The 15,142-nt window shown below is 43.4% G+C and overlaps 1 protein-coding gene across 5 annotated transcripts in view; it reads left to right on the forward strand.

The window, feature by feature from the left end:
* The window catches only part of SNTN (sentan, cilia apical structure protein), a 33,491-nt gene extending 18,901 nt beyond the window's left edge, over positions 1-14,590 (forward strand). For 3 of the 5 annotated variants that reach the window (XM_045051801.1, XM_045051802.1, XM_045051800.1), the window contains 2 exons: positions 9,325-9,464; positions 14,330-14,590. In XM_045051801.1, the coding sequence (XP_044907736.1) occupies positions 9,325-9,464; positions 14,330-14,488 (299 nt within the window). In that variant the 3' untranslated portion in view covers positions 14,489-14,590. Of the gene's footprint in view, positions 1-1,941; positions 1,977-9,324; positions 9,465-14,329 lie in introns of those variants that run through there. The other 2 variants (XM_003982395.2, XR_006593836.1) reach the window with 2 other exon arrangements.
* Positions 14,591-15,142: the final 552 nt, after the last annotated feature.

Here is a 15,142-nt window from a genome sequence, read left to right on the forward strand (position 1 = left end):
TGCAGGTGCATTTCCCAAGAGATCTGTCAACCTGATGGCCAAGAAATTGCGAATTTGGTGCTTATTACCCACCCCAATCCAGCTTTAAATTGAATTGGGGAAACAAAGGGAACAAATGTGCAGCCTTGATTGCAAACTGAAAAGATGATACAATCAACACAAATATCTTTGATTGCCTCTTGAGAAACATTTGTGAATCAAAACTAGCAATGATTTTAACTGTGGAACAAATACTTGCAGATTATCCGTGACAGAGGGAAATTGATTCATATCATTCAAATGTGTCAAACTATGGCTAATAAATGAAAAATAATCTTTCTCATGTAATTTTATTTAGATGTCCTGTAGTTCAAAACACTTTCTTAAACACTTCACAAGTGCTAGGCAGTATTCTGCTAGGTGGAGGTGGGAGGTGGGGAGGGGAAGATTTTTGAGATAAACTGCACAGCTCTTGCCCTCAAAGTTCTCACAGACTAATGGAGGAGATCATGACGATAGAAAATAACACAAGTCATGTTGCAAGTATACTATATGTATTCAAAGTAAAAAGATAGCACATTATATGAAGGGGATGATAAGGGTGCAAAATTGCTAGAAAACTAAGAGGAACTCACCAAGAAGACCATAAAAGGTGTAAAATATCAGAGTCCAGCTTCCTAATTTTACAAACAAGAAAAGTGAGGCCCCCAAGGTGATGAGATCTTGACTAGTTAATGCCAAAACCAGATCTTCAACCCAAAAATTTTCTTTAAGGGGTTGTCTAAGATACGACCAAGTACTATTGTTCTTACTGGTTTTCTCAAAAGCCATTGGGGTTGAAATATGGAGCAAATTTTGATTTGCAACTTGTAAGGGAGTGAGATTCATCTTCCTGCCTCCCATCTGGCCCCTTATCCAATCTTTTTCTGATGCATCAGGTGGAACAACTTCCCCAAATGCAAACGTGATCATGCCATTCCCTTCCTTCCCACTGCCCTTTGGATAACGCCCAGAGTCCTTCGTAGGATTCAGCAGGCTCTGGCCCTGGCCCTTGACTGCAGCCTCCCCTTCCACCACCATCTGCGTCCTTCTCCGGGTTCTAGCAACACTGTGCTTCCTTTGGTTCTTTGATCATGGCCTGCCTTCTCCCATTTCAGGGCCTTAATGCACATTGTTTCCTCTGCCTGGAACACTCTTCCTCCTTCTTCACCTACTGCTCAGATAAAATGCCATTACTCGGACCTGTAGACTGGGTTAGTTCTTCCCTGCCCTCTGTAAATGCTCTGCCAGTCCTCTGTATTGAATTACGTGTTTGAAGTCTGCTTTCTGCACTAGACTTTAAGCCCCAAGAGTGCAGGAACATGTCTCCGTCATTCATGATGTATCCTCTCCCCCCAGCAGAGGACCTAGACTCTTAGGTAGGCTCAGCTCCTGGGGCACATAAATAAACTCCAAATCCTTAGTGTTTTATGGAACAAGAAGTTATTTTCTTTTTCTTTCTCATGTGACAGTCTGGAGTGGGGATTCCAGGTCTGTGGCAGACTGACTCCATGTAGCCATGTAGGGACCCAGGATAAGGATGCTTGTGGTTTCAACATGTGGGTTCCAAGGTGTCCTTGATAATTTCTGTGTTAGTCAGCTGGAAATAAGAGAGAACAGAGAAGAGCTCACATGAAAGGTGATCACTCTTTTCTACTCCTTTCCCATTGGAGGGAATTTAGTCATGTGGTTACATGAACACAAGAAAGACCAGGATGTGTGGGCGAGGCACGTTCAAGTGCTTCTTTCCTATGTGGCCAGGAGGAAATGGAGTTTGCAAGGCAGATGGCTGCTGCACTAGAAGGTTCAGTGAAAGCTTACTAAAAATAAGTTGATTTTTAAATCATTGTATTGCTTTACTTTCAACGCAGAGATGAATACCCAGTCTCCAAAATCCTTATGTTTCTTTCATTTTGTTGGCAGCATTTCAGTATCCAAACAACTGGCTTCAGTGAAAGGTAAGACTTGGAGTGACTGGGATGTGTGTATTTCCCCTCTACCATGATAGTGCACCGGGAGTTAAAAAGAACAGGACGGCAAAGGATGCCAGAAATCTAAGAGACCTTGTGGACAAATCATCAAATACCCATGTTCTTTTTATAGAACTCTTTTGAGAACTGAAGGCCAGTGATAGGAATTAGTTTGCCCCAAGTTAGTCCATTAAAGGCCAAGCTGAAAGCATGGATCCCATGACTCCTAATTCAGTGTTCTTCCCACACGTGCAGTTGCCTGTCTATGGGTAGCATCCTCCGGAGCAAGACCATCAATACCTAACTCGTGAATGGTCATTGGAACTCAGATGCAAACAACCCCCAACTGCCCCTTGTTGGTCGAGTGAAAACAGTGTTGCCAACTCTCAAAATAGAAATACTTACACTCAGAATTCAACTTTATAGGTAAAATATCTTTAGAACTAACATATTGTTCTTTCCGTGGTAATATTAAGAAAAACCCCCACTCATATACTTGGATCATTATCTTATTCCAAAATCTGTGGCTTTAAAATGTTCACAGAATAACAAGCATAAACTTGGATATGACTATATTGAAACTGTTTTTCTTCCTAAACGGCTGGCCAACGTCTCCAAAGGAGACTTGGTATTTTTACTTAAATAAATCTCCATCTTGATGGAACAATTGTTTTTATACTATGACAACAGAAAACCTATTCTGTTTTACAATATACACAATTTCAGACACTTGTGATAATTGTCCCGCATTTCTAATACAACTTATCCCTTCTAGGAAGTTGAGGGGAGTAGTAACTCTCCATTACCCTCACTGCCCCTGAACACACACACACGTGTGCACCATTCTTAGCACCAGATTCCTAGCATTGGACCATTGGGCCACATTTATTCCCATGTCCTAAAAAAACACAGGATAAACATGGCTCAACTTCCCAGAATGTGTTTTATTCAATGCAAGTAGTTCTAAACGGTATCCATTGAAATAAGGCAGGTGGGGCGCCTGGGTGGCGCAGTCGGTTAAAGCGTCCGACTTCAGCCAGGTCACGATCTCGCGGTCTGTGAGTTCGAGCCCCGCGTCGGGCTCTGGGCTGATGGCTCAGAGCCTGGAGCCTGTTTCCGATTCTGTGTCTCCCTCTCTCTCTGCCCCTCGCCCGTTCATGCTCTGTCTCTCTCTGTCCCAAAAATAAATAAACGTTGAAAAAAAAATTAAAAAAAAGAAATAAGGCAGGGATAGAGGATGAAGTAGAGGTCAGTGAGAACCCACATTTTCTCTGCTGGCTACTTGGGCGTATGCCCTTGACCTCTTGAGGGTGGGAGTGGGGGACGAGTACATCTCTGCCTCTAGCATCCAAAGCAGTTTTGTGCAGAAAAGTTTGAGAAGCACTAGAGTATTGGGGAAACTACTGACCTAGAGAGAAAAAAAGAGAGCCAGTTTTTATTCTTGCCGCACACTACCTGCGTGAACTTGGACAGACCACTTCTCTCCCATGGGTCTCCATTGCTCCATTTGCAAAAATAACTGCTACTAGGAAAAGTTCTAAAGTGAGGGGATTCTGACACCTTGCTGTACTGAGAGTTGTGTTCCTGTGACACTAATGTGTCAGGTACTTGCTAGATCCAGTGTTTAGATCTGTGTCCCACGTTCCACGGCAGGTGAGGAGAAAGAGGCAGAGGATTGCCCTGAAGTTCCAGTCAGCTCAGTCCAACACACATACACTAAGGCCCACAACACTCCAGGGCCTGGGAATGGGCGTACAGATAAATAAAATGTAGTAACTGCCCTTGGGAGTGTGCAGTCCAGCACTGTTCCGTCCAATAGAGCAGCCACTAGGCACATGAAGGTACTGAGCACTGAAATGCGTGTAATAGATAACTCAGATTTAAGAGACTTAATATGAAAAAAAAATGGAGCCTGTTTCACTAATTGGTTTAGACTGATTACATATTGAAATGATATTTAAAAAAATTGTTTTAATGTTTCTTTTTGAGAGAGGGACAGAGACAGAGCGTGAGCAGGGGAGGAGCAGAGAGAGAGAGGGAGACACAGAATTGGAAGCGGGCTCCAGGCTCTATGTTGTCAGCACAGAGCCTGACATGGGGCTCAAACTCACCACATCACGCCCTGAGCCAAAGTCAGACACTTAACCGACTGGGCCACCCAGGCGCCCCAAGTGATAATATTTTTAATACACTGGGTTAAATAAAATGTGTTATGAAAATAATTTTGTATGTTTCCTTTTACTCTCTTAATGTGGCTACCAGAAATGTTTAGATTATCATTACAGCTCACATTACATTTCTCTTGGACAGCACTGACCTAGAAGGAAATTTAGATAGCTGAAGAGTGTTCTAGTGTGAGGGTTATGATAAATGTATGTCTGGGGAAATCGAGAAGCCCAGAAGAAGGACCTGTTGCCCAATCTGGGGGTGTCGGAAAGAGTCGTACAGAATACACTGCCTGAAAAACAATATCTAAAGGCAGTGTGCATCATGGGGACGAACCAGACTGTGTGACCTCGAGCAAGCTACCTAACCTTGTTGTCCCTGAGTTTTCTCCTCTATAGAGTGGGGATGATACGGGAACCTACCCTACGAATGCTGACGTAAGAATTAAGTGAGTTGAACCCTGTATATCCTACAGAGGAGGGGCTGACACGTAGAATACCAGCTCCGTGATCATTCGTTTACAACTGTCCTCCAGAACGCAAGCACCAGGAAATTAGAATGTCTCCCCTGCTGTTGTTCACGGTTCTATCCCCAGAAGTAAGACAGAGCCTGGCAATAAATATTTGCCAAAAAGTACTTGTTGGGAGAACAGAGTGAGTAAGGGGACTACACACAGTTTAGTATTATCAAAGTGTAAGAAGAGATCAGAAATAACAGGAGAGGTCGACATGAAGTACCTGGTTTAATACCCTCTCCGATACACCCCTTCCAGAGGCAAGAAAGCTGATAAAAGACGCCAAAAGAGAAACATCAAGCCCTTGCATTTTTATTAGGACTTAGCCCTTTACAATATGCTTTCACATATTTGCTCGCAACTCTACGAGGCAGACAGGAATTAAAAGGCAACACGCTGGGTTTGGTAAGGGAAGAACCCAGCCATAAAAACAGAAAAACAAAACATCTCACAAAGTATCATCGGTGTTGGTAAGATAACCAGAGTGCCTTGTTAACTTTCCTGTGTGATGTTTTCTAGTTCAGTTTTTACCATGAACATATGCTATTTTATAGTCAGGACAAAAACTGCCTGCCGGGTTCAAAAGAATGGAGGAGAAGGAAAGAGGAGTTGGCTAGTCCAGATGGAGTCCCCATCTAGAAGGCAGCCAGACGTCGAGTTCCTCGAAGGGTTGGAAAATGTCTGGTTCCACAGCCTCCACGGAGGTGGCCTTATAAAGAGATATTCCAAAGTGGCAGATCTTTCTCTGGTCTTTGAAATCAGACTTTCAAATGTTTCCTCTGCCACTTCTGAGCGATGTGACCTTAAAACTCTTAATCTCTCCATGTGTCAGTTTCCAATATGTAAAATTGAGACACAAATCACACTTACCTCTGTGGGTTTTACTAAGCATTAAATAAGATTAAGTGTGAAAGGCACCTGGCACGCAATAAACAAGGAAGGTGTCTGTCATTATTTGCCAGCCCACTCCAGACTGGAAATACACCCCTTCCTCACCAGAAAGAGCCTGGAGAATAGAGCAGCTCATAGTAAAGCCTTCCCTAATTTATTCTTGGTTATTAATTAATGAAGCAACTGGTCAAAATTACAGAAGGAATGTTTACCTCTTAAGGAATTAAGGTATTTCCTCTAAGCAATTTGCTTCTTAAAGACAGAATGAATGGAGTCTATTTTTTGGCCACTTAAGTTCAAGGTTACCGCCATATAGCGTCCCACCTCCTCAAGCACACACCCCAGGAAAGACAGACCCAAGCTAGAGGAATATGCTCATCTCCATGGATTTCGACGAGCCGCAGAGTGTTGGGTAATCGAGAAGCGTCTCAATTCTGACTCTGGGTGTCAGGGATGTGACAGCGGTGAAGGAAAGAGGTGGCTAAGGATGGGGGAGAGGGGGAGAAAAAGCTAACAATAAAATCCAAAGAAGCAGAGAATGTTCTGAGGTTGGCATTCTAGGCTAGATGGAGGCCCAGCCACTGGGTGAGCAGACAGAAGGGGGAAATGTCAAGCAGAACCATAGGCAGGTAAGACTGAGCATCGGGAACGAGGGAAGAAATCAGGGACTAAGAAGCTAAGGACATAGATTTGGCAGACGTTCATTCCATGAATATGTGTGAAGCATGTACCATGTGCCAGGCATCTTTCTAAAGATCCCAGGTGCCATAGAGCAGAAGACAGGCAGAGGAAAAAAAAAAAAAAATCTCTTCAGGAGGCTTATGTTTTTGACCAGGATTCAAATTCAAGCTCTGCCACTTACTCGTGGTGGGTCCCCAGCGAGGCCACATCCTTGCTTCATCTGTAAAGTGCTATGACGATGGAGATACATACTGTGTTCCTGAACTGGAAGAGTCGACACAGTAAATACAGAAATTCTCGTCAAATTTCTGCTAAAGCTTGAGCGCCCGGGTGGCTCAGTCGGTTAAGCGTCAGACTCTTGGTTTCATCCCAGGTCACGATCTCACGGTTCATGAGGTCAAGCCCCACATTCAGCTCTGTGCTGACAGCATGGAGCCTGTTTGAGATTCTCTCTCTCCTCTCTCTCTGCCCCTCCCTGAGCACTCTCCCTCCCTCTCAAAATAAATAAATAAACTTTAAAAAAATTCTCTTAAGGCTTACTGCAAGTCATATATAATATACATGGAAAGCCCTAAAATAGCCAAAATAATTTTGAAAAAGAAGAAAGTGGAGGACTCACTCTCCTCCATATTAAGGTTTACTATATGGCTACTGGAATCAAAGAAATGTGATGTTGACAGAGGGACAGATGTACAGATCAATGAAACAGAACGGGAAACCCAGACACTGACCCATACAAATATGCCCAACTGACGTTTGACAAAGATGCGAAGCAATTCAGCGAAGGAAGTATAGCATTTTCAACACCTGATGCAGAAGCAACTGGTCCTCTGCAGGTTAAAAACCTGAACCTCCACCTAAGACTTACACCTTCTAGAAACATGAACTCAGAATGGGCCATGGATTTAAATGTAGACCCTACAATGACAAAACTTTTAATTTTACATAGGACAACTCTTTCAGAAGAGGAAGCATTGATAAATCAGACTTGATAAAAATTGGAAACAATTCCTCCACAAAAGATCTCAAAGGATTAAAAACCCAACAGTTTATGAACTGGGAGAAACTGTTTGCAAAGAAAAGTCTGATGCCTTTCTATGGGCTGTAAGCTCTCCGTGGTCTTATTCTCCTTTCTTAACCAAACCTCCTTCTAGGTTTCAGTCACAGCTGTCTCCTTTCAGCTCTCCCGATGTGCCACACTCCTTCTGATCCGAGCCCTCACTATTCTGCCTGAGCTTGGGACATTCGGCACAACCCTAATCCTAGCCTGACTGCCCCACCCCACCCCACCCCACCCCAACCCTTTCACATGGCAGGATCCCTCTCACCCATTAGGTCTTAGCTTAAATGTTCATCTACTCACAGAGACCTCCAAGACCAGCTATCTAAGTAGTTTTCCTCCCAGATGTAATTTTTTTAAATGTTTTATTCATTTCTTGAGGGAGCGAGAGACAGAGACAGAGCATGAGTGGGGGGAGGGGCAGAGAGAGAGGGAGACCCGAATCTGAAGCAGGCTCCAGGTCCTAAACTGTCAGCACAGAGGGGCTTGAACTCACAAAAGGTGACCCGAGCCATAGTCAGGTGCTTAACCAAGTGACCCACCCAGGCACCCCCCCAGATGTATTTTTTACATTTTTTTCTGTTTCTGTGCCTTTTTTGCCTCATACATCACAAGCAGTAAATCCATGTTATCTATGTATATAGAGAAATAATTATTGAGTGTATATAAAAGCAAATACATGCATAAGCACTTATCTTATTGATTATTACTTATTATCTCATTAGATTGTAAGGTATATCGTAAAAGCAGAGGCCACATCTGGGTACTGAGTGGGAAAATATTAGAAATATAGTGGGTGCTCAATACAAAAGTTGCGTTATTCTGTCTGATCATCATTCTTTGTATAAACAATTGTTGCATAGTACCTGGGTTAAAAATGGTAGGATTTTGTTTTTCTTTTCTTCTTATTCATTCATTAAATGGCATGTCCTAGCACCTAATATAGCAGGACTTTGTGTTGGTCACTGGGAATACAGTGATGAAGAAAGATATGATTCCCTGGCCTCACAGAGCTTGCAATGTAGTTGAGAAGAAAGACCATTAAAAATGCAATAACTGGGACCCTGGGTGGCTCAGTCGGTTCAGCGTCCTACTTCAGCTCGGGTCATGATCTTGTAGTTTGTGGGTTTGAGCCCCGCGTCGGGCTCTGTGCTAACAGCTCGGAGACTGGAGCCTGCTTCGGATTCTGTGTCTCCCTCTCTCTCTCTCTCTCTCTCTCTCTGCCTCTCCCCTACTCGTGCTCTGTGTGCGTGTGTGTCTCTCTCAAGAATAAATATTTAAAAAGGTTTTTTTTAATACGGCAACTATAACATGAGAGAAGTTCTATAATAGAGGATGTGTTAGAGCCTCAGAGGACAGAGAACATACAAATTTTTTTTGCTGTACCTTGTGTAGTTCTCAGTGTCCACTGGGTGCTACCCACTAGAAAGGAATGAGTTACCATCACCCTTTCAAGGAGTTTAAACCAGAGAAACCAGCTGGGAAATCAATATGTTTGAGGCCTTAGGTCAAAGAGGTCCCTTATCCATCATGATATCGAAGAGCTTGTTTTAAATGCTATTCTCCTTTATCACATTGGCCTGAAGTGATGCATTGATTGACATCGAATATAAACTCCACAAGAGCAGGACTCTGTCTTACTCACTGTGGTACCCTCAGTGCCAGGGACTGAGCCTAGCACCAAGCAGGTACCCTTTAAATATTTTGTAGATCAAAAAAACCAACTGTGAGAGAGGTGAGGTGTTTTCCCAAGGTCACATGACAAGCAGGTGGTAAATCTTATCCTGATTCTACTAATTCTTATTGCTCCTGAAGGAACTTTTGTTTCAATTATTTAAGGACCTCATGTCAGATGTCCCTACATCCCCCTCCCAGATAGGGGGCAAAGAGTCCAAGGGCAGGGCCACATTGACATACATCTTCCAACCCTGCTCATCCCAGTTCCCTCGGAAAACACAACCCTGTGTCTGGGGAAGAACCATTTCTAACCTAGACTACATCATTGTACGTTTCTTCCCTCACAGCTCTCAGGAAGGGCTCAGATCTGGAAAAGGCCATTGCTACCATTGCTCTGATTTTCAGAAACTCTTCTGACCCTGATGGTAAACTTGGAAAAGCTACTGCCAAAAATCTGCTGCAAACCCAATTTAGGAATTTCACGGAGGTGAGAAAATGAACAGGCATGAAGAAACGGGGGCCATGCCATACTGGGTGGCCCAAAGAGCCAACAACTCCAGCGAAAGGGCCCTATTATGTTGTTTCATTCAACAAATGTTTAATGAACGCCTACCATTTGCCAGGAAGTGAACTGAGCCCTGAAGTTAATGCAGTGAACAAGCTAAAATTTCCCCAGAGTAGAGGGGTGCCTGGGTGGTTCAGTTGGTTAAGCGTGGGACTCTTGATTTTAGCTCAGGTCATGATCTCATGGTTTTGTGAGTTCAAGTTCTGTGTGGGTAGCGCAGACCCTGCTTGGGATATTCTGTCTCTCCCTCTCTCTCTGCCCATCCCCCACTCATGCTGTTTCTCTCTTTCTCTCTCCCAAAATAAATAAGCTTCAAAAAAAACCTAGCAGAGTAGAGAGATATGCTGAAAAGGTCATTAGAAATATGCAAATAACCATGAAACAGTATGGCATGCATTGAAAGAGTAAAACAGAGGGACCATCTTGGGGCAGTCAGTCAAAGGAGCTCTCCTGGAAAATAAAGGTACAGCTGAGATCTGAAGAGTGAGCAAGAGTTAGTTTTGCAAGGGAGGAGGGTGGGCACTGAGAACGTAGCATTCCAAGCAGAGGCAATGTCATATGCAAATCCTGTAAGGCAGGTCAAAGATCTGGGAGAGCCGAGAAGGGAAAGGAAAGTAGGAAGCACTAGGCGATGAGGCTGAGAAGGTGGAGAGAAGCAAAATTGCAAAGGCATAGCCTGAGAGCAGGAGGAAGCCAGGAATGTTTCTAAATCAAGGGTGAAGAAATTACATCACCTGCAGATGGGATTGGGGTAGGGGTCGGGGTGGGGGTGGGACAAAGAAAGAGTGTCTGTGAGGAAGCACTCCAAACAGAGGCCAATAATGTCGGGACTAGGGTGCTGAACAGGAGAGACATCTGGAAGGTGGAATGAACAGGATCCGATAATTGACTGGCTGTAGGGTTGAAGGACAGGAGGAGCAAATTATGACACCCCAGTTTCCGACTGTGGGAAGAAATGGGTGGTGGCCTCATTTCCAGAGAAGTCAAAGATTGGGGAATAAGCATATTTGAGGTGAGGTGGGGTGGGAGGAGAAATGATGAGTTCCATCAGAATTCGTCAATTTTAAGATGTCCATGAAACATTCCGGAGGAGAAACAGAGCAACAGGACATATGACTTGGGAGGTCAGAATAGAGATTTGTGTTCGCAATTCGGAAGTCAGAGTTAGCAGTAGATGAACAGTCACTGACCTGAAGGGAGTGACCTAAATTACCTAGAGGCGTATTTTCCAACCTTCAGTCATTTGAATACCTCCTTCAATATCTTTCCCATATCTGCCTAGAGTCTGTATTACAATTCACTTAGAACTTTTCTTCTTTAAGTTAACTTTCTTTTTAAATAAATTTATTTTATAAGAATGCTTTATCACTGAGGCACCTGGGGGGCCCAGTCGGTTAAGCACCCGACTCTTCATGTGGACTCAGGTGATGATCTCACGGTTCGTGATTTTGAGCCCCGCATTGGGCTCTGCAGTCAGGGCACTGTCTGCTTGGGATTCTCTCTCTCTCTCTCTCTCTCTCCCTCTCTTTCTCCCCCACCTGCTGTCTGTCTGTCTGTGTGTGTGTCTCTCTCTCAGTAAATAAACTTAGAATTATCTCTTTTTAATAACATCACTATTCTAAGTGTTAATTCAATGGGTAAGAGTGGAAGGTAGTAAAAGAATAGATGACTACTAACTTGTATTTAATAGTTCATCCTGCCTCGCCTAAAACTGCGTTACACTCTACAAGCATACTTAGGGAAATGCTGGCTGAGGGGACATGCATAAGAAGAAAAGACGGGTTCATACAGAATCTAGACCACCAATATTTATTAGTAGGTAGAGCAAGAAAAAGACTTAAAGCAGTCTCTAAAGTTCTATGGGTGTTCGGAGATACTACGAAAATAAGTACTATAATTCCATGAAAATATAAATGTGTTGGCTCTAGCATATGACAGTTATATCTGGTGTCATCCACTGAGGGAAGGTGGGCCAAGGGGACAACTTCCTGTGAATCTTGGATTATTTCAAAAGACTGTGTGAGAAATCGACTTTTTTTTTTTTATTCCACAAATAAAGTGATTTTATAAAAACTCAATTTCATTAGAACAGAGAATAGAATGTGGTTCCCAGGGGGAGGGGGATGAGGAAGTGAACTGATAGAGGTCAAAGGGCACATATTTTCTTTCTTTCTTTTTTTTTTTAATTTTATTTATTTTGAGAGAGAGACAGCAGGCGGGGTAGGGGCAGGGAGAGGGAGAGAGAATCCCAAGCAGCAGCCGTGCTGTCAGTGCAAAGCCCGTTTTGGGGCTCAAACTCGCCAACCATGAGATTATGACCCGAGCCAAGCTCAAGGGTCATTTAACCGACTCAGCCATCCAGGCTCCCAAAGAGTACACATTTTCAATTTCAGGAAGAATAAGTATTATTTGTATGATTATTTGATTTTGTTTTTTAAGAAAAATCTTTGTAGCCAGAAGTATCAGGCAAGAATTTGCCGAGCGGTAAAAAGTTCTGGGGAGCCTTTAAGGAAAGCGTGGGTGAAGAAATCCTATAACACTTGCCTACATCAGAGGCCAAACGAGATGACACATTCTAGAGAGAAAAAGGCCTCATACTTGGTGGCTGGGCAGATCTTCAGGGAACTTTTCACACGTATGAAAATGAGGACCTAGTGGACGGTCATCCTGATGTACAATCGCACCACCTACCCCCCACCCCCACCCCATGTAAGGGGACGGTTCCCAGGCCCCCGTGGATGCCTGACCACAGACAGTACAGAAGCCTCTCTAGACTGCTTTTCCTTATGCACACATGCCTATGATAAAGTTTCCTTCATAAATTAGATGCAGTAAGAGACTCCTAACAATAATAATAAAATAGAACAATGACAATATACTCTAGTAGAAGTTACGTGAACGTGGTCTCTCTGTCAAAATACCTTATCGTACTGTAGTCACCCTTCCGGTGGGCATGTGAGATGATAAAATGCCACATGACTGACAGGAAGGGAGGTAAATGACGTAAGCTCTGTCACGTCAACTTAGGCTTCCATTGACCTTCTGATGATCATCAGAAGGAGAATGGTTGCTTCCAAATCCCAGTTGACCCAGGCAACTCAAACTGTGGAAAGAGAAACCTCGGACGAGGGGGTTCCTGCTGTAATTCACCATCCCTCTGAGAACAGCCAAGGGTAAAAGAAAGTTAGAGCCAAATCATGTCCCTCGGTGTAGATTAAACTTGAGAGAGGCAGACAATTTCTGGATCTCCAGCAGCAGACCTATCCAGGCCTCACGTGAAGTGCTGTTCTCTGCTCAAGATGACAGAAAGCAGAAGCCATATTTCAGGGGACTCTAGGACATTCTCAGTATTAATAGTGGTAACTTAACTTTAAGGAGCAAACATGGAGAGTAATGTCAGGATGCTGCCTTGGACCTAGCACCCAGCTCTGTGAGACTCCTCAGGGCAGGTAGGGGCACACAGGTCGACGGCAAAAGACCGCAGCCCCTTAATGACTAACTGGGCTTTCTCCTACATCCCTATGTGGAGCTCTCTGGTTAACTGAGATGGCACTTTGGGCTGAGGCCTGGGTTCTGAGAGGAACATCTCCTTTCTCACAAGCCTAACGTAATTTGGGGGGATCTTAACACTCTATAGTTAGTCAGATAAAATAAAACTGAGCATTTATATGCACTGATAAGAAGATACAAAAACAAGATGGCTGATCAGGCCCCAAGAGAACTACCTGGGCCAGCTCCCAGGTACTTAAAATACATAGAGAAAAAAGAGAGAAGATCTACAGCCGCCTCTGACCTTTGAGCAGTGTGTCCTTCCACTAGTAAGTAGTCCTGTCTCTGCCGTGGGCCCCACCATGTCCACAGAGCACTCAGCTGTCATGGAGCGAGGCAGGGGAAACTCTTTTTGCCTTCACTGTTAGGTGTGACCTCTTGAGGACAACCAGCCTGGAGAGACAAGAATGGTCTAGTTGGTAAGAGGAATGTATCATCATTCCTAAAGTGCTTTAGTCGTTGCTGTGATGGCTTTTTACAGCTAGCACATGGCTGAGCATTTGGGGTTGAACTAAATGCAAACACAGCCCAGAATACCAGAGAATCAAACGACCTTAATGTTGTTAATGCCACTTGGGAGGATATTTCACAGGCTGTGGTTGGAAACTAAAAAGCCTCTTCGTGGATGTACTACTCACATGTTTCCCCTCAATCTATTTAGGAGGACTATGGACTTGGGTGTGATTTGTCATGAAACTGAACGCTGGACAATTTTCCAAAGCACAGATTTTTCTATGAGCATTTTTTAATTTCGTATTTCTGGACGATCTTATCGTTCATTAGAACACGGAGTGAATACCTCTCATAACAGAGATTATATGTTGAAATTGTGAAAAATGTAACATATCTGTGCTTCTAGAGAGGCAGATGGTTAGTAGTTAAGAGGTGGGCTCCAGAATCAGGCGGCCAAGACCATGAACTCTAGCTTCACACCAATAGCTGCCTAGGTTGGGGCAAGTGACTTAATTCTCACTGAGTCCTTTGATGCTCATCTGTTAAGTGGGGATAATAGTCGTATATTCATACGGTCACTGTGGAAATTCGAGGAAATAACCCATGAAAAGATTTAACACAGTGCCCCACTGGTAGCCCTGGTAACAAACTTGACATGATATTGTTACTACCGTGTTATGCCATGTTACAAGAACATGTTAATAACATGTTTCTTAATTGCTTGTTATCTGTAAAACCAAGGTGGCACAATGAATTCGGTTTTTACTTATTCTTTATTCTCACAGGGACAAGAAACAAAACCAAAATACAAAGACCTCCTTTCTGAACTCGACGAGCACACTGAAAATAAGCTTGATTTTGAGGATTTCATGATTTTGCTCTTAAGCATCACTGTAACTTCAGAGTTGCTACAAAATATATGGAGTGTAAAAATCATGAAGTAAACAGCTTTAAAAATACAATCAGAGCACCTGGGTGGCTCAGTTGGTTAAGCGTTCCACTTCAGCTTGGGTCATGCTCTTGCAATTCACGAGTTCGAGCCCTGCGTTAGGCTCTGTGCTGATGGCTCAGAGCCTGGAGCCTGCTTTGGATTCTGTCTCCCTCGCTCTCTGCCCCTCCCCCAATCATGCTCTGTCTGTCTGTCTCTCTCTCTCTCTCTCTCTCTCTCTCTCTCAAAAATGAATAAACATTTTAAAAATTTAAATATGCAAGTAAACAAAATAATGGCAGTAGACTGTTAAATGACTGAAGACTTTTCCATTTTATTTTTAGCTAATCGAGCAATTAATCCCATGAATCTGGGATTGCCTGGGATGGTTCTGATTGCTAATATTTAGACCCAATAACTCCAAAAGTGCCTGCATACTCTCCAGGAATGTTTGAATGATCTAGTCTCTGGGTGCTTTACAATAGGATACATTTGATACCACTGGGTACCAAATTGCTTTTGCTTAGTCAAGAGTGACTTAGAGCATCTTCCTTATAGTCTTTGAGTTATCACTTAATGAATGAATGAATGTTTATTCAGCCTTTTCTGGATGGTACTGAGGATACAGTAACGCCCTAGCTACATACTCTCTGCCCTCAGACATGCCTGC

Source organism: Felis catus, chromosome A2 (genome assembly GCF_018350175.1).
Source record: "Felis catus isolate Fca126 chromosome A2, F.catus_Fca126_mat1.0, whole genome shotgun sequence".
NCBI lineage: Eukaryota > Metazoa > Chordata > Mammalia > Carnivora > Felidae > Felis > Felis catus.